This window comes from Crotalus tigris, unplaced genomic scaffold, assembly GCF_016545835.1.
Source record: "Crotalus tigris isolate CLP2741 ecotype Arizona unplaced genomic scaffold, ASM1654583v1 scf7180000024337.5909745, whole genome shotgun sequence".
Taxonomy (NCBI): Eukaryota; Metazoa; Chordata; class Lepidosauria; order Squamata; family Viperidae; genus Crotalus; species Crotalus tigris.
Genome location: NW_024100507.1, coordinates 2,113,764 through 2,127,937, shown reverse-complemented (window position 1 = coordinate 2,127,937; position 14,174 = coordinate 2,113,764). Strand labels below are relative to the sequence as shown.

Genomic DNA, 14,174 nt, shown 5'->3' with positions numbered 1-14,174 from the left:
GCATAGAAAATAGCCTTTTTTCATTGAAGGCCAAACTTTATACAGGATTACATCGTGAGTCTGAATTTAAAAAGTGTGTTAAAATATTTATTATTATGGATTTTCAAAACCTGGCTTATGTATTCTTTTTATTTATACTTGTTAATCATTCTTTTTAGATATCATAGGCTAATCAGGTACTATACTTTAGTAGTGATCTTAAATTGAGTTATAGTGAGTTATATTATTCATGCTTATAATAATAAATACTGTATTATTTTGTATCCTACCAAGTTATAGGCCTGTGACAAATAAAACTACTACTATTTTAATTGCCTATCATCAGCTGGTAGAGGTGAATCAAAGCAGTTATCTATGGGGCTCAGCAATCTATTTTTTGCTGCTCATACCTTAAAATTATTTTTCCTCTCTCTCATTAGGGTACATGTGAAAGAGAGGGAAAGATGTTCTATCATCTTTCACATGCTGAGTTCATTTTGGAGAGAGATGTGAGTGGCCACCATAGTACTCAAGTAGTACTTGAGTTACCACCGTCATGGAGTCTATCCATCATGATCATAACTCACAATGGTCATAAATGCAGCCCAATTACAGAGTGACCAAAATATGGTCACAAGACCAGCCAGCAGAACTTTGAATCTGGGTTGTAAGTTCCCCTCAGGTAGGTCTACTGGAATTCTGAACAGTCACTAGGGGACCAGTCATAAATTGAGGACTATATCCCGTAAGCCAAGTTGAAATCTATGATTTGGGTGGCTGAAACGATGAGTGGCTTCCAAGTTAAAGAATTTTATTCTCAGTACCATATTTCATTTTCAAGAACTCTGTGAGTGCTGTAGGTAAGGTGATTTCTATAAAGAAGATAGGTGCTGAAGAACTGGCTAAAGGCAGCCCTCATTGTAATAGAAGAAATGGATCTCTTGCTATTTGCCAGAGTTTGGCCTCTCTGAGAATACAGCTCCTAGCTGTTTTCGTCTGAATCCACACTTGTGAGAAATGTTGCATTCTAGTTACTAAGAAGATATACAAATCACATTTGTATTTATACGTGATAGCTCTTGAAAATGCAATGAATGAAAGTGGGAAGGGGTGCTTAAAGCCACAGCTACATCAAGTCTATGAATATTTCCAATAACTGCATTCCAGAAGTATTTTTGGAACCAAGAAAGTTATGTTGTTGTTGTTTTAATGAAGGCCACATTCTGAGGATATGCCACCATATGTCACATTCGTTTTTGTCCCGGAAAAGAAAAGGAAAGTATGCTAGGTTTTTAAGTGTTTTGGAAAAGTGTATTCACACAGCTGACATTATTGTTCAAATGGCTAAGGAATTCTTGATCTTTAACGCATCCAGAATGAGATGGACTACACTTCATGGGGCAGATATTTCACAATGAAAAATTGGAGTGTGGGGGAGCATTAATTGTTTTACTAACCTTTTTGGTAACTCTAAATTTGTAATCTCTGCTTGTAAAAATTATGTATGCAGGAAGCATAACACAGAGGGGGGTTGGGGTGGGGTGAGGTGAGAAAGAGAAAAATTACGAATGTGTCACTGAAGTAGGAAACTTTATGACTGACAAATGATTTGAGTTCAAGTTTCCATCATTCTCACCACATGAATTCTTAGGACAGATAGATTACTTTTTAGTAGCAACACAGATAGATTACTTTTTAATAGCAAAAGAAAGTTAAGTAAAGTAAAAGTACAGGTAAAGTAAAGGCAAAGTAAGGTAAAGTAAAGTTAAAGTAGTAAAGACTAAAGTAAAGTAAGGTAAGGAAAAAGTAAAAATAGCACCCAAACAGATGATACTAAAAAGATACAGGGCTGAAGTTACAGAACTGATTATACTACTTCAGACTATAAGTTATATAATTAGGTAGCAAGCAACAAAATTCCCTACAAATATAAACTTAATGTCGAAGCGAAAACAACATGAAAATGATGCACAAACAGCCTCTTAAACATTTTCTATTATATTTGTGAACAAAGAAATTGGGGAAATTATATTAACTTAATTTGTTTTTGCTATGTGTTTTAGCAACCAGATTACACTTAGTATATTGGGGTGAAATACAATGGCTGACTCCCATCTTTTTAAGTATCAAGGATACTTTTTATTGTAATCTAGAGGTTAGGATTTAAAATAAACCCAAGAGTTCCTAATGTGAGTTTTCTATTACCAAAGCCAGGGATCAAATGAAACCATAAATTAATTTTGGGTGAACGGCCACATAAGAAAAAATATTCTCTAAAATATGCATATGTGCATTGGTTTTAAATTTTAAACAATAGGTATTTCTGCTTTGTATATATTTGAGGGAAATCCAATACTTTTATGAGAGATTTGGACTAAGTTTTTCATTGGAGATACCAAAAACATGAGATGCTGACAGAGGTAAAATACATCTCAGTAGGTGGCAGCAAAAGTATGAACTTTTCTAGGTTTAGAAGGGAAGCTAGGTTAGACCTGCTTTATATCTATTTATTTTACAATATTTGCAAACCTCCCAACCAACCAAGAATCTGGGAGATAAACAACAAACCATGGATAAAACACCACCAGAATTGTAAAAATCATGACGTTCACACATATAGAAGGTGGGTACCTACAAATAATTTGGTCTAGAGGTATATAGAAATAATAGTTTTTTCACTACTTTGCAAAAGGCAAGGAGATAGGGAAAGCCAGTTCCATCACCTAGAGGCTACAATGGAAAATGGTTTGCTGCCTGGACCACTCTCCACATACTTCTCACTGAGAGGGATCTTTGGAGATTAACACCTGAAATCTCTAGGAAATAGTAGGACTATCAACTAGACTGGGGAATTGGAAACACATCCCAGTAAAGTCCATACAGTTGCTAGGGGAATTACCTGATTGTGTCCACAGGATTGTTGTCAAGCTTAGGCTGAAGGATACTTTGACCATGAGCATTGACTTAGCATCTCAGTCAGTTCAGATATCAGGTTAAAGATAACATAAAATAAGATCAAGAGGGGCAGCAAATGAATAAATCACTATCACTGGAAAAGGGCATTCAATTGAACACTATATATTGAGTTAAGAGTGCAGAGTAAAAATAATTATTTATTGTTTCAATCTCCCACTTAAGTTAGTAAAGATTCCACACATGGCTTCAAAAATGTAGCTGGGGCCCAACTGAAAATCTCAAGCCTTTGCTCTTTGTTTTTCTTTCCCCTCAGGTTATAAATGAAAAGAGAGGGACAGATCAACAGATGAATGACATAATTCAACGTATCTCCTAAACTTATTACAAAATACCAACTCGAAGCATGGCGGAGCACACCGATAAACTTATCAGCATGGAAGCAAATAAACTCAAACACTCACAGAGTTACCAGGAAACTACATCAGTGGGGATTAAAAGAATGCAAAAGCGATTCCTTCAGAAAGATGGAAGTTGCAATGTTTACTTCAAACATATTTTCGGGGAGTGGGAAAGCTACGTGACTGATATTTTCACCACCCTAGTAGATATCAAGTGGCGCCATATGTTTGTGATCTTTTCCTTATCTTACATTCTATCCTGGTTATTGTTTGGCTTAGTTTTTTGGCTCATTGCACTCCAGCATGGAGACTTATTGCCAGAAGAAGAAGTCACCCCCTGTGTAGACAATGTCAATAGTTTCACAGGGGCGTTCTTATTCTCTTTGGAAACCCAAACCACCATAGGCTATGGATTTCGCTGTGTGACCAATGAGTGTTCTGCAGCAATCCTGACAGTTGTTCTACAATCTGTGTTAGGCTGCATCATTGACACGTTCATTATTGGAGCTGCCTTAGCAAAAATGGCCACTGCCCGAAAGCGAGCTCAGACTATCCGCTTTAGCTACTATGCAACAGTTGGCTTACGAGATGGTAAACTCTGTCTGATGTGGCGGATAGGTGATTTTCGACCTAATCATATGGTAGAGGGTACCGTAAGAGCTCAGCTCTTGAGGTATGTGGAAGACAGGGTGAACAGGATGATATTGGAGTACAAAGACTTAAAATTGCTAAATGATCAGATCATTCTTGCTACCCCAGTGACCATTGTCCATGAAATTAACCAGGATAGTCCACTGTATGATCTTGACAGGAAAACTCTGGCTAAGGACAATTTTGAGATCCTGGTTACGTTTGTTTACACTGGAGATTCAACAGGAACATCACATCAGTCAAGGAGTTCCTATGTGCCTAGAGAAATCCTTTGGGGACACAGATTCAATGATGTGCTGCAGCTGAAGAAAAAATACTACAAAGTAAACTGCCTGCAATTTGAAGAAACCACTGAGGTTTACGCTCCTTATTGTAGCGCCAAGCATTTGGATAAAAAGGAACAAGAATACACAAGTTGTGATAAGACAACAAATGGAGAACCAGAAATCTCCTCCTCCTCCTCCTCCTCCTCCTCCTCCTCTTCCTGCTCCTCGGGAATCAGAATCAGATCATTTAGTGCTGATGCTTTAATTATTCATTCTGAAGTTTCTGGAGAGTCAATCAAAATTTCCAGTCCAGTAAATACAATGGAGCTGCCATATGACAGAGCTCTGGCAACATTAAGCAGAATTTCAATGGAATCCCAGATTTAGCAATCAATGACTTTTGCAGAACTATATAACTAACTATAATAGCTATCACGTTCACTTAAATACTAGTGGTCCTGATCCTCAAATGAAAGAAGAGATTTACTGACAAAATGTTAAGATTGCATTCTGACATTCCTTTTAATATATAACTAGCTGTTAACAGTTATCTTTTTCACAAATTATTACATTCTGCATAGTGACACTGAAAGTTGTTTATTGAAAATTCAAACTTATCACTGAATTCACAAAGAGATAATTATTTGAAAAAAATTATCACATATTATTCTACAATTTAGATATCTTTTGGAATTGATCTAAGTTTATATAATTTTGGAGATTGACAAGATGGTTATTTGTATCTTGTAGCAAAATTAATCCTAACCTTTGTTTCTTTGTAAATTGTTAGACTTTCTTCAATGTATACATTTTCTTTTCTTGTTTAAAATTACAGATTAAAAAAATGACTTTTTTGGAAATGAAAATACTAAGGATACGTGTAAACCATGAGGAGAAAATACTGATTTCACAGAAAAATGAAAAACAAGTAATTAATTTTGCCAAAAGCACCTTATATATTGCACTTTACATTAATAACTTAACTGTTACTGATCTGATATGGGGATATAAGATCAAATGTAATCAAGTCTACATTTGTAGTATTTTCAAACAGCAGTTTTTAAGTCATTCAATATTTCTGTAGAAAATATTAAAAATTGGTTCTGCCTATCTGAATTTTATATGGTACATTAATGCTAAACATGATTTTTAAAATTAATATATAAATATTTTTTCCTCAGTAGTTGAGACCATCTATTATTTTACTTTTCATTTTCAAGTACTTAACTAGATCAGGCATTTTGTTTTCTTTTTCTATTTTGCAACCTCAGCAAATGATCTATAAACCAGACCAACCAGTTCCTTTAAGTATAGGTTGATGGCTCTTAATTTCCATTACAACTATCCTTAAACTTGCTCTTGAAAACCTGGCTTGTGACAAGACCCCATTGGCTAATCAGTTTGCTGAAGAACTAAAACATACTTACTGAGCTACAACTGTGTATTTTTCAATTAGTAGGTCACAGATTTTTCTGGGCAAACATCAGATGTGGTGTTGGAGACACATGAGAATAATTGTTTATGACTACCTTTCCCTTAAAAGTGTTTAAATGTGAGTGGAAAACTGAAAATGTGGGCCACTGATATCCTTTGCAGTAGTTACGGATTTTGTTCTTTTTTAACTGAAAGTAGCAACTATTGTAAAATGAGAAAAAAAATCAGCACTAATTTATTCTTAGAAGATCAGTTTCACTGAACCTATTGATGCAATAGAGCTTTTGAATAAAATAGACATATTAAGGGTTGGTTGTACCTATTTTATTACCTCTTAGTTACAAAAAAAAAAAAAAACAAAAGAAAAACCTGAAACATTATTAATCTATAATAAGCCAGCATGATCTCAGGGGATTGTATAAAAATGGGACTTGGGGGATATACAGTAAGTGGTTCATGGTTTGCTTTTACCTGATTTAAACAGAGGGAAAATGCAGTATGTACGCAATGTCTAAAAAAATACTTGGGAAGAGCATTATCTATAGTAAGTAATAGAAAAATCTAAATTAAGAGGTGTCTTTAGTGTCCCTACATAAAGAGCTTCATGCTTCTTTAATGTAGAAAAATACCCAAACCAACATCACATTTCAAGGCGGAGTTGGGAAAGATAAAGGTAAAAGAACCATTTAGATGAGATGAATGATGTAGAAATGGAATTAATAAATGAATGAATAACTGCTAAGCCACTAGCTGTGCAAGTGATCCCCAAGATTCTGCAAGATATCAAGATTCTTAGAATACTTTAGATTGAAAGTATAACTTTTTATAATTATATCATTCTTTAAGGGAAGGAAGAGGCATAAGACCATTTGTTTTTACTATAGCAGGTTGACATTGTCGGTCCTGTGGAAGCTGTTGAAGGCATTCAGTAACCCAAATGGAAAGCTAACCAGCTTGGTAAATGCCAGACCACATAAAGAACTGGTATATGTGAAAGTGCTTCTGGGAAGAATGCTCTCTGAAATGAAGTTGAATCCATATGGAGGTTTCAAAATCCTACAATGCCTCTTCCAAATCATAGATCAGGTTCCACTTCTAGAGATGAAATATCATATCGTATCAGATGGACAGCTCCTGAGCAAAGTTCTGGAAAGGATATGAAAGCAGGGAAAAATAGACTCCAATGCCATCAGGATTTCACATATTGTCCTCAGTCTTATAATGCTGATGTAAAACTAAATCTGTGGTCGATATTTTGGGAGCCAGCTTTGCTTTCAGCTTCAAGTGGTTTACTATAAGTAGTAGTGTCAGGTATTTGAGCAGGGATCCTTGCATAAGGGAAGCAGTTCTGCTTCCATTCTTGCCTGAGGAGTTGAGCTGGACACAAGCCAGCTCAAGTCAGCTGCCTGCCTCAATACTGTTTACATCCTTTTTCTGTCTGTACTTGGGTCTCCACAATAGTGGTGTAGTTAGAAAGACATCAATAACTGAAAGTATATAAACAGGCAGTAATACTGCTTTTTAGTTCTGATGGTTCCCAGATTCAAAACAACAACATCAACAACAACAAAAACCCAGTGGGAACTTAAACTATGCTGGTAAAGTAATTTTCATTTTGGAAAGATGTGCCAGATCAGAGGAAAAAGTCCAGGTGTATCACCAGGAGCTGTTACTATCTCATTCTGGGTCCACGTTTATTATCTTTCACAGAGGAGAAAGCACATGATATGGTAACTGATATCAAAACAGTTAGGCCTATCAACTCTTTTCTCAAATGTTTGAAACTCAAAAGTTCTTGAGAATTTTTTAACATAATTCCCCAAGAAATGCTAGCAAGGAGATACTTATCATCCCCAAATACAGCCCATATTATTTTAAAATATCTGGATATTTGGATTAAAACCTTTCCCCCAAAAAACCAATACTGATTGAGCATTTCAGAATCCACCGGCTGCATTGAAAACTGAGCTTCCTCCAACATTTATAGATCCTTTCTGCAAAGGAACTCTGACTCCTTGAAGACCCAAATTAAATTTCTTCTTCTAAATAAACCTGGCGTGACTGTCACCTTCTTAACAAAAATGAGATCCAGGGATAAAGCTTCACTTGCACCCCCATTCAACCCTGTAGTTTTAAGTATATTGCAAGAGGTTCAGAGCTGTGCATCACTAATGTAGCTGTGTTTTCATTATAGTTCATTTGCCATCTTACCTAAGTCTTGGTTTTCATCCTGTAGCTCTTCCAAAGGGATGGAATGCAAGCAAATAGCCAAATGCCCTCACTGAACCCCGTTTCCTTGCAGTCTCCTGCAGGTGGAATATTTGGGGTCATCAGGCTGCCACCTTGTGGCTTAAACAAATAGAGGTTTTAATGAGTGAGGAACTGTTAGCATGTCATGCGTAAGGAAGCATTGCTGGGAAGCGCTTGCAAGTGGAAAAAATGCCTCACCGCATTTCTTGCTTCTTAATTTGCAGAATATTACACATACTGGAAATGCCATTTAAACAATAACAACAGAAGCTTTGGTCACATGATATGAAAAAGATGTCGAGACTCTGAAAGAGTGCAGAGAGAAAGCAACAAAGATGATTAGGGGGTTGGGGGCTAAAACATGATGAATGGTTGCAGGAACGGGTATGTCTAGTCTTAATAAAGAGAAAGACTAGTGGTAACATGATAATAGTCTTCCAGTATTTGAGGGACTGTCAACCTCTTCCCCAAAGCAATGTATGAAGGAGAGATCCAATTTAGAACTAAGGAGAGATTTCCTGACAGTGAGAACAATTAACCAGTGGAACGGCTTGCCTCCAGAAGTTGTAAGTGCTCCATCACTGGAGCTTTTTAAGAAGAGACTGGACAGACATTTGCCTGGAATGGTCAGCACTAGATTAGAAGACCTCCAAGGTGCCTTCCAACTCTTCCAGCTCTCCTAAACTATGAGAACCTGATTGTCCTAATCCAAATTCCCTTTGAAAGGCTCAACCAGAATTATGTAGTTATTATAATTTATTATAACCTACTGGTTTTTATGTTGAGCAGAGAAAAACATATCTTTGCTCAACATATATTTGTTCTTTGGCCACTCCATATTCCTTATATACTTAACTGCCTGGTCAGCTATACTGCTTTTCAATCCCTTTATCCATTTCTTTCATTGAATGTTTAATTTAAATTAGGGAATCAATGTCAGAACAGATAGTTCTTCACCTTAATTTTACTTGTACCCTTTAGACTTGGTCCATCTTAAGTCCCCTAAAGGAAACACTTAACTTGCAAAAGCACGAAACGCCAAGTAGGCAGCAAAAGGCTTACATTGGAGATGGCAGAATCTCATGAGACATCTCCTGCTGATAACCTAGCACGGGACCAAATAACCTGTTGTTTTCCAGTTATATTATACTGTAACTTCTACAATCCCTTGCCATTGCCTACCATGCCAGGGACAGAAGGAAGGGGAAATCCAAAACATATGGAAAACATGAATTTGCTTAGCTTCAAATACGTGAGAACCGTTGTCAGGGGTGGAAATATGCTGCTGCTGATATACCATGTGGGTTTATATCCATCTCAGAAAGCATGGCCAATAACCCCAACTCCGTTGTTAAAAAATGCTGGCAGCCTCATTTTTAGCCAGGGTTTATGAGAGAGGGTATTTAATTCTGAAAAGGGTTGAAATAATGGGAAAGTTTCTGAATGAGATCCTCCCAGTTTGTCTTAACTCTGCTGTCTGCTAACTCATTAATACAGTGAGCGTTTTCCTCTTACAGTATGAGGAAGAGGGAAGAGTATGAGCAAGAGGAAGAGGGCCTTGGGCAGTGGAAGGAAGGAAGAGAACAGCAGAGTGACCAATGTTCAGGGTAAAGCCTAAATCTCTCACTTGGTTCACTGGAAGGCCCCCACCTCCATGTCTCTTAAGTTGCTGAATTTCACATAGTTATTTGTATGAATGTTGAAATCAGTCCAACATTTTAGCTGACAGGTAGCAAGCACCTCAAGAGTCTCATTTGTATAAGCCCAGAATGATACAGAGGTCAGCAGACTCTGCTCTGAACAGGATTCCAATTATCTGCTTAAATCCGTTTTTCTGTTCTACTAAACTACCCTTACAAAATCCCATTCATTCTCCTCTCTATCTCCAGGTGTTGCTTTAAGTGGATTTTTTTCCTTCATTAAGAGGCAAATGGCAGCTGGATTCATAGATTCATTCAAACTATGAATCAATTTGTTTAGTTTTGTTTTAGGGTGAAGCATGAACCTATCTACTGGAAATAATATGCTTAATTGTCCTACATTGTCAAATAACTGCTTTTTGAGATAAATCACCATCACCATCAATAGCCTTAAATTCTGACAGTGTATAGATGTGATAAACAAACAAAAATGCACATAGAGTACTAGGCTTTACTAAATAGTGATGAAGATATCAAATCTTGAATCCTAATTGCGTATCTTCACCACTGTTTTTATGTGTACATACACACAAATACACATACACACACACCCCGACCTACCTACAGAAGCATGCATGGTGACAGTATTATTTGACTAAGGCTAGATGCACAGCAAAATTACACCAGTTACCCTCTACAAGGAACATTCCGAAGACAGCAGCTGTCTATGTTGTGGCACAACATAACTCCACCAAGGGGATATCCATTTCAAGAAACTAAATGCTACCAAGCCATTTACGTTTGCACATACTCGGTGTGTGGTTGAAGAAATGTTTTAGTATTTGGGGGGCAATTATCTGAAAAAAAAATATCACATGATTTTTCGTGAAGTGATATGCACAACAAACTCAGAGGTAAACTCTTCCTTTATTAAATACATAGCAGTGTTTTTCAATCTTGGCAACTTCCATTTGTTTTATTCCCCAACCAGAATTCAAATGCTGAGGGATTTGGGGAATTGAAATCCACACATCTTAAAATTTGAGTTTGAAAAACATCAATATTTAACATCACCACAGAAAAAAAAATAACGACATTGATTGTGGCTAAAATATAAAGTACCGCTTCTGATGCTCACTATAGAACCTGGACCCAGCTAAAGGGCAATAGCCGTATATGCTTATGTGCAATAAAGATATTATCAAAGATAATGGAACAGAAAAATGCTCATCTTCTATTTGGCTGCCTACCTTCTTATTGTGGCCTCCAGATGAACTACAGCTTTCAGAATTCTCTTTTGGCCTGCCAACAATATATTTTTACTCCTGGAAAATAAGTCCCTAATGATCAGGTTACATGGATCCAACAGTTACTTTAAAACTCTGACCATGAAAAACAAATGGCAACATGCAGTAGGTAAATAGGAAAATAGGAAAATATCAACTTCACCAAGTGTTTCAACAGGAAACACCCCAACAACTGAAAACTCAACCACGCAAAAATTGGAGATATATTTTCAATGAAGTAAACATGATTATTTTAACATCTAAGAGGTTTATCGATTCCCTATTATGGTTAACCATAGTTTCTTAATCCACTATCTCAGATAATGTTCTACCTAGAATGAGGAAACATAGTAACAGAACACTAATCTTTTAAAATTATTTTAACTTTAGATGAGCCTGCAGACTCAAAATAATGCTGTGCATCTTTTTCAGTGAGTCATATACTGCAGTGCCTGGCATTTTTATGCAGAATCTTAACCATTTCCCTGAACACTTGGTAAAAAGGAGCTTTACCTCTCCAAATCTTTGCAATGTTTGTTGATAATAGAATATGAAGACTACCATAGAAGATATCCAACAATCAGTAGTGACTTATAAACTGTTGATTACAAAGATTGCATATATTTATGCCTGCAGAAGAAGACAGATCAGTAGCATGGGAAAGTTTAATCCTTCACAAGGATTGAGATTCTAGAAAGAGTGCAGAGAAGAGCAACAGCAAAGATCAGGGGACTGGAGGTTAAAACATATAAAGAACAGTTGCTGGAATTGGGTATGTCTAGTTCAGTGGTGGTGAACCTATGGCACGCGTGCCACAGGGGGCACTCAGAGCCCTCTCTGTGGGCACGTGCGCCTTCGCACAAGCCCCGCTTCCCCCAACGGCCCCCTCCTTACCAGCAGCCCCCCCAGAGGAGAGTTGCCCCCGAGCGTGGCCCACATGGAACATCGCAGCCAAGGACATGGCAGCAGAGCAACGGGGACAAGACTCCTCCCTCGCACCCCATTGCATGCAGTTGATGCTGTGGGGTGCAGGCGTGGCCGCCATAGCACTGCTGGGCTGCCTGGGTGATCTGTGGTGGGCCGTGGAGGTGGTGAATGTCCCTATGGGTGGGTGGAATGGGCAGGACAGGGGGGGCAGAGCAGGATGGCGGGATAGGGCGGGGCCGATTTTTGGGCACTCGGTCTGTAAAAGGTTCGCCATCACTGATCTAGTTTAATGAAAAGAAGGACTAGGAGTGACATGATAGCAGTGTTCCAGTATCTCAGGGTTTGCCACAAAGAAGAGGGAGTTAAGCTATTCTCCAAAGCACCTGAGGGCAGGGCAAGAAACAATGGATGGAAACTAAGCAAGGAGAGAAGCAACCTAGAACTAAGAAGAAATTTCCTGACAGTTAGAATTAATCAGTGGAACAACTTGCCTCCAGAAGTTGTGAATGCTCCAACATTGGAAGTTTTTAGGAAGAGATTGGACAACCATTTGTCAGAAATGGTATGTGGTTTCCTGCCTAAGCAGGGGGTTGGACTAGAAGACCTCCAAGGTCCCTTCCAACTCTGTTATTCTATTCTATTCTAGATTCCAAGATAGGTTAGGCTATTACTGAATCAGTCTAATAAATACAACTTGCTACCAACAAATTACACAAGCATAGAATTTCATTCGTATAATGCCAGATACACTCTGAAATGTCAATGTTCATGCAACTAATGAGAAGCCATTCAGTTTATTATGGGCCCAAAAAACTGCTAAGAAGCCATCTGATTTTCCATAGTGGCTTTCCTCAGTGATCCATTGTCCTTTTGTGTTAATCAACTATACAATGGATATTTGAGAATAACACTGCACTGGAGTTTGCCATACATCTTCAAGGAGCAAAACATGTAATTTCTGAAAAAATTGCCAATTCCTTCAAGGCTATGTATGGGAATTGTAAAAAGATACACTAATGACCTGAGCAAGAAAATATGAAGACTTAATTTAAAGGAAGGGAAGATGAAACACTTCAGAAAGCTGCTTTTTAAAAACTGTTGTATTGTTAGTTACATTCCTTGCTGATTGGATTTTCAATGGTTTCACTAAATGTAAGACTACAGGCAGATGTGTACAAGCAGAAGTAGCCCAGATATGTGGCAACATTTTACCCCCAATACATTTTGTTCTCTTTTAAGTAAAATAATAGACACATAATTCATAAAAAAACTTAAGCCCCATTTCATCTTGTATTGTGATTTCCCTCACAGGCATAGGACTTGGTGTCATTGTTGCTAAAATACAGAGTTATCATTCAAGGGTAAATACGGTTTGCTTGATTGTACCTAAAGCAGGGGTTCTCAACCTTGGCAACTTTAAGACTTGTGGACTTCAATTCCCAGAATTCCTCAGCCAGCAAAGCTGGCTGAGGAATTCTGGGAATTGAAGTCCACAAGTCTTAAAGTTGCCAAGGTTGAGAACCCCTGACCTAAAGGGACACGGACTCTGGAAAATGTAATGCCATTAATGTGACATCAGGTGTCACAAAATTTGGTACAGAGTGTACTATATACACAAAAAGCCAATGGCTAACCTTAATTCTCTTTATTGAAGCATTTCAGTCTTAAAAACAAAAAGAAAATAGAGAGGAAAAGATGGGGTATACACCAGCTTTGCATTTGCTGGGAATGAATGCAACATGTTTTGTTAAGAGACCCTTTACAGAATATTTGGGTTCAGAATGTCAAGAAAACATCCCTCTTTTCTCAATAAGCTCTTTGGGAGATATTACCTGCTCCTACTACTTATAAAAAATCCAAATCCTTCTATCAAAGAAGCAAAGTTTCTTCTCTATGAGCCCAACAGAAATCTGATCAACACACGATATTCCTCCCACAAGAGACAGCTTCACAAAATACACTATTTCATTTTAAGCAGCTTTTATTTTAATAATGTGGATAATTAGGGTGAGGTTTTACCTTACACCACTCTCCCAATATTAATTTCACCAAAATGTACCAAACATCTGGCTATTCTCCCCACCTACACTCCTTTTATGAACCCTCTTAGGAGTGTAAAATCAACATCTGTGGTTTATAAGGAAGAGAATGAAAGCACTTTCACACGTGGTTGCATTTGTAAATTGCTGGCTCTTAACCCTTTTCCTTCCAGGAATTGTCAGTTTCCTTCTGTCAATTTGGGGAAGGTAAAGGGTATGTTCCCAGTATCCAGCCATTTGTTTAATCATTAACTGGGGGGAGACAGGGTTGACACATGGTATATATTTCCTTTCCTAAAAGTCTTATCCATAATATCTAGTAGTTCTGAATCAATAAGTTGCTATTGTCTTCAGAACAGAACATGCTTAGCATCCCCCTTAGCCATCA

At 37.6% G+C, this 14,174-nt stretch overlaps 1 protein-coding gene across 5 annotated transcripts in view; it reads left to right on the top strand.

The window, feature by feature from the left end:
* The window catches only part of KCNJ16 (potassium inwardly rectifying channel subfamily J member 16), a 42,881-nt gene extending 36,869 nt beyond the window's left edge, over positions 1-6,012 (top strand). For all 5 annotated transcript variants that reach the window (XM_039325504.1, XM_039325501.1, XM_039325502.1 and 2 more), the window contains one exon: positions 3,209-6,012. In XM_039325504.1, the coding sequence (XP_039181438.1) occupies positions 3,299-4,597 (1,299 nt within the window). In that variant the 5' untranslated portion in view covers positions 3,209-3,298 and the 3' untranslated portion in view covers positions 4,598-6,012. The remainder of the gene's footprint in view (positions 1-3,208) is intronic.
* The last annotated feature ends 8,162 nt before the right edge of the window (positions 6,013-14,174 follow it).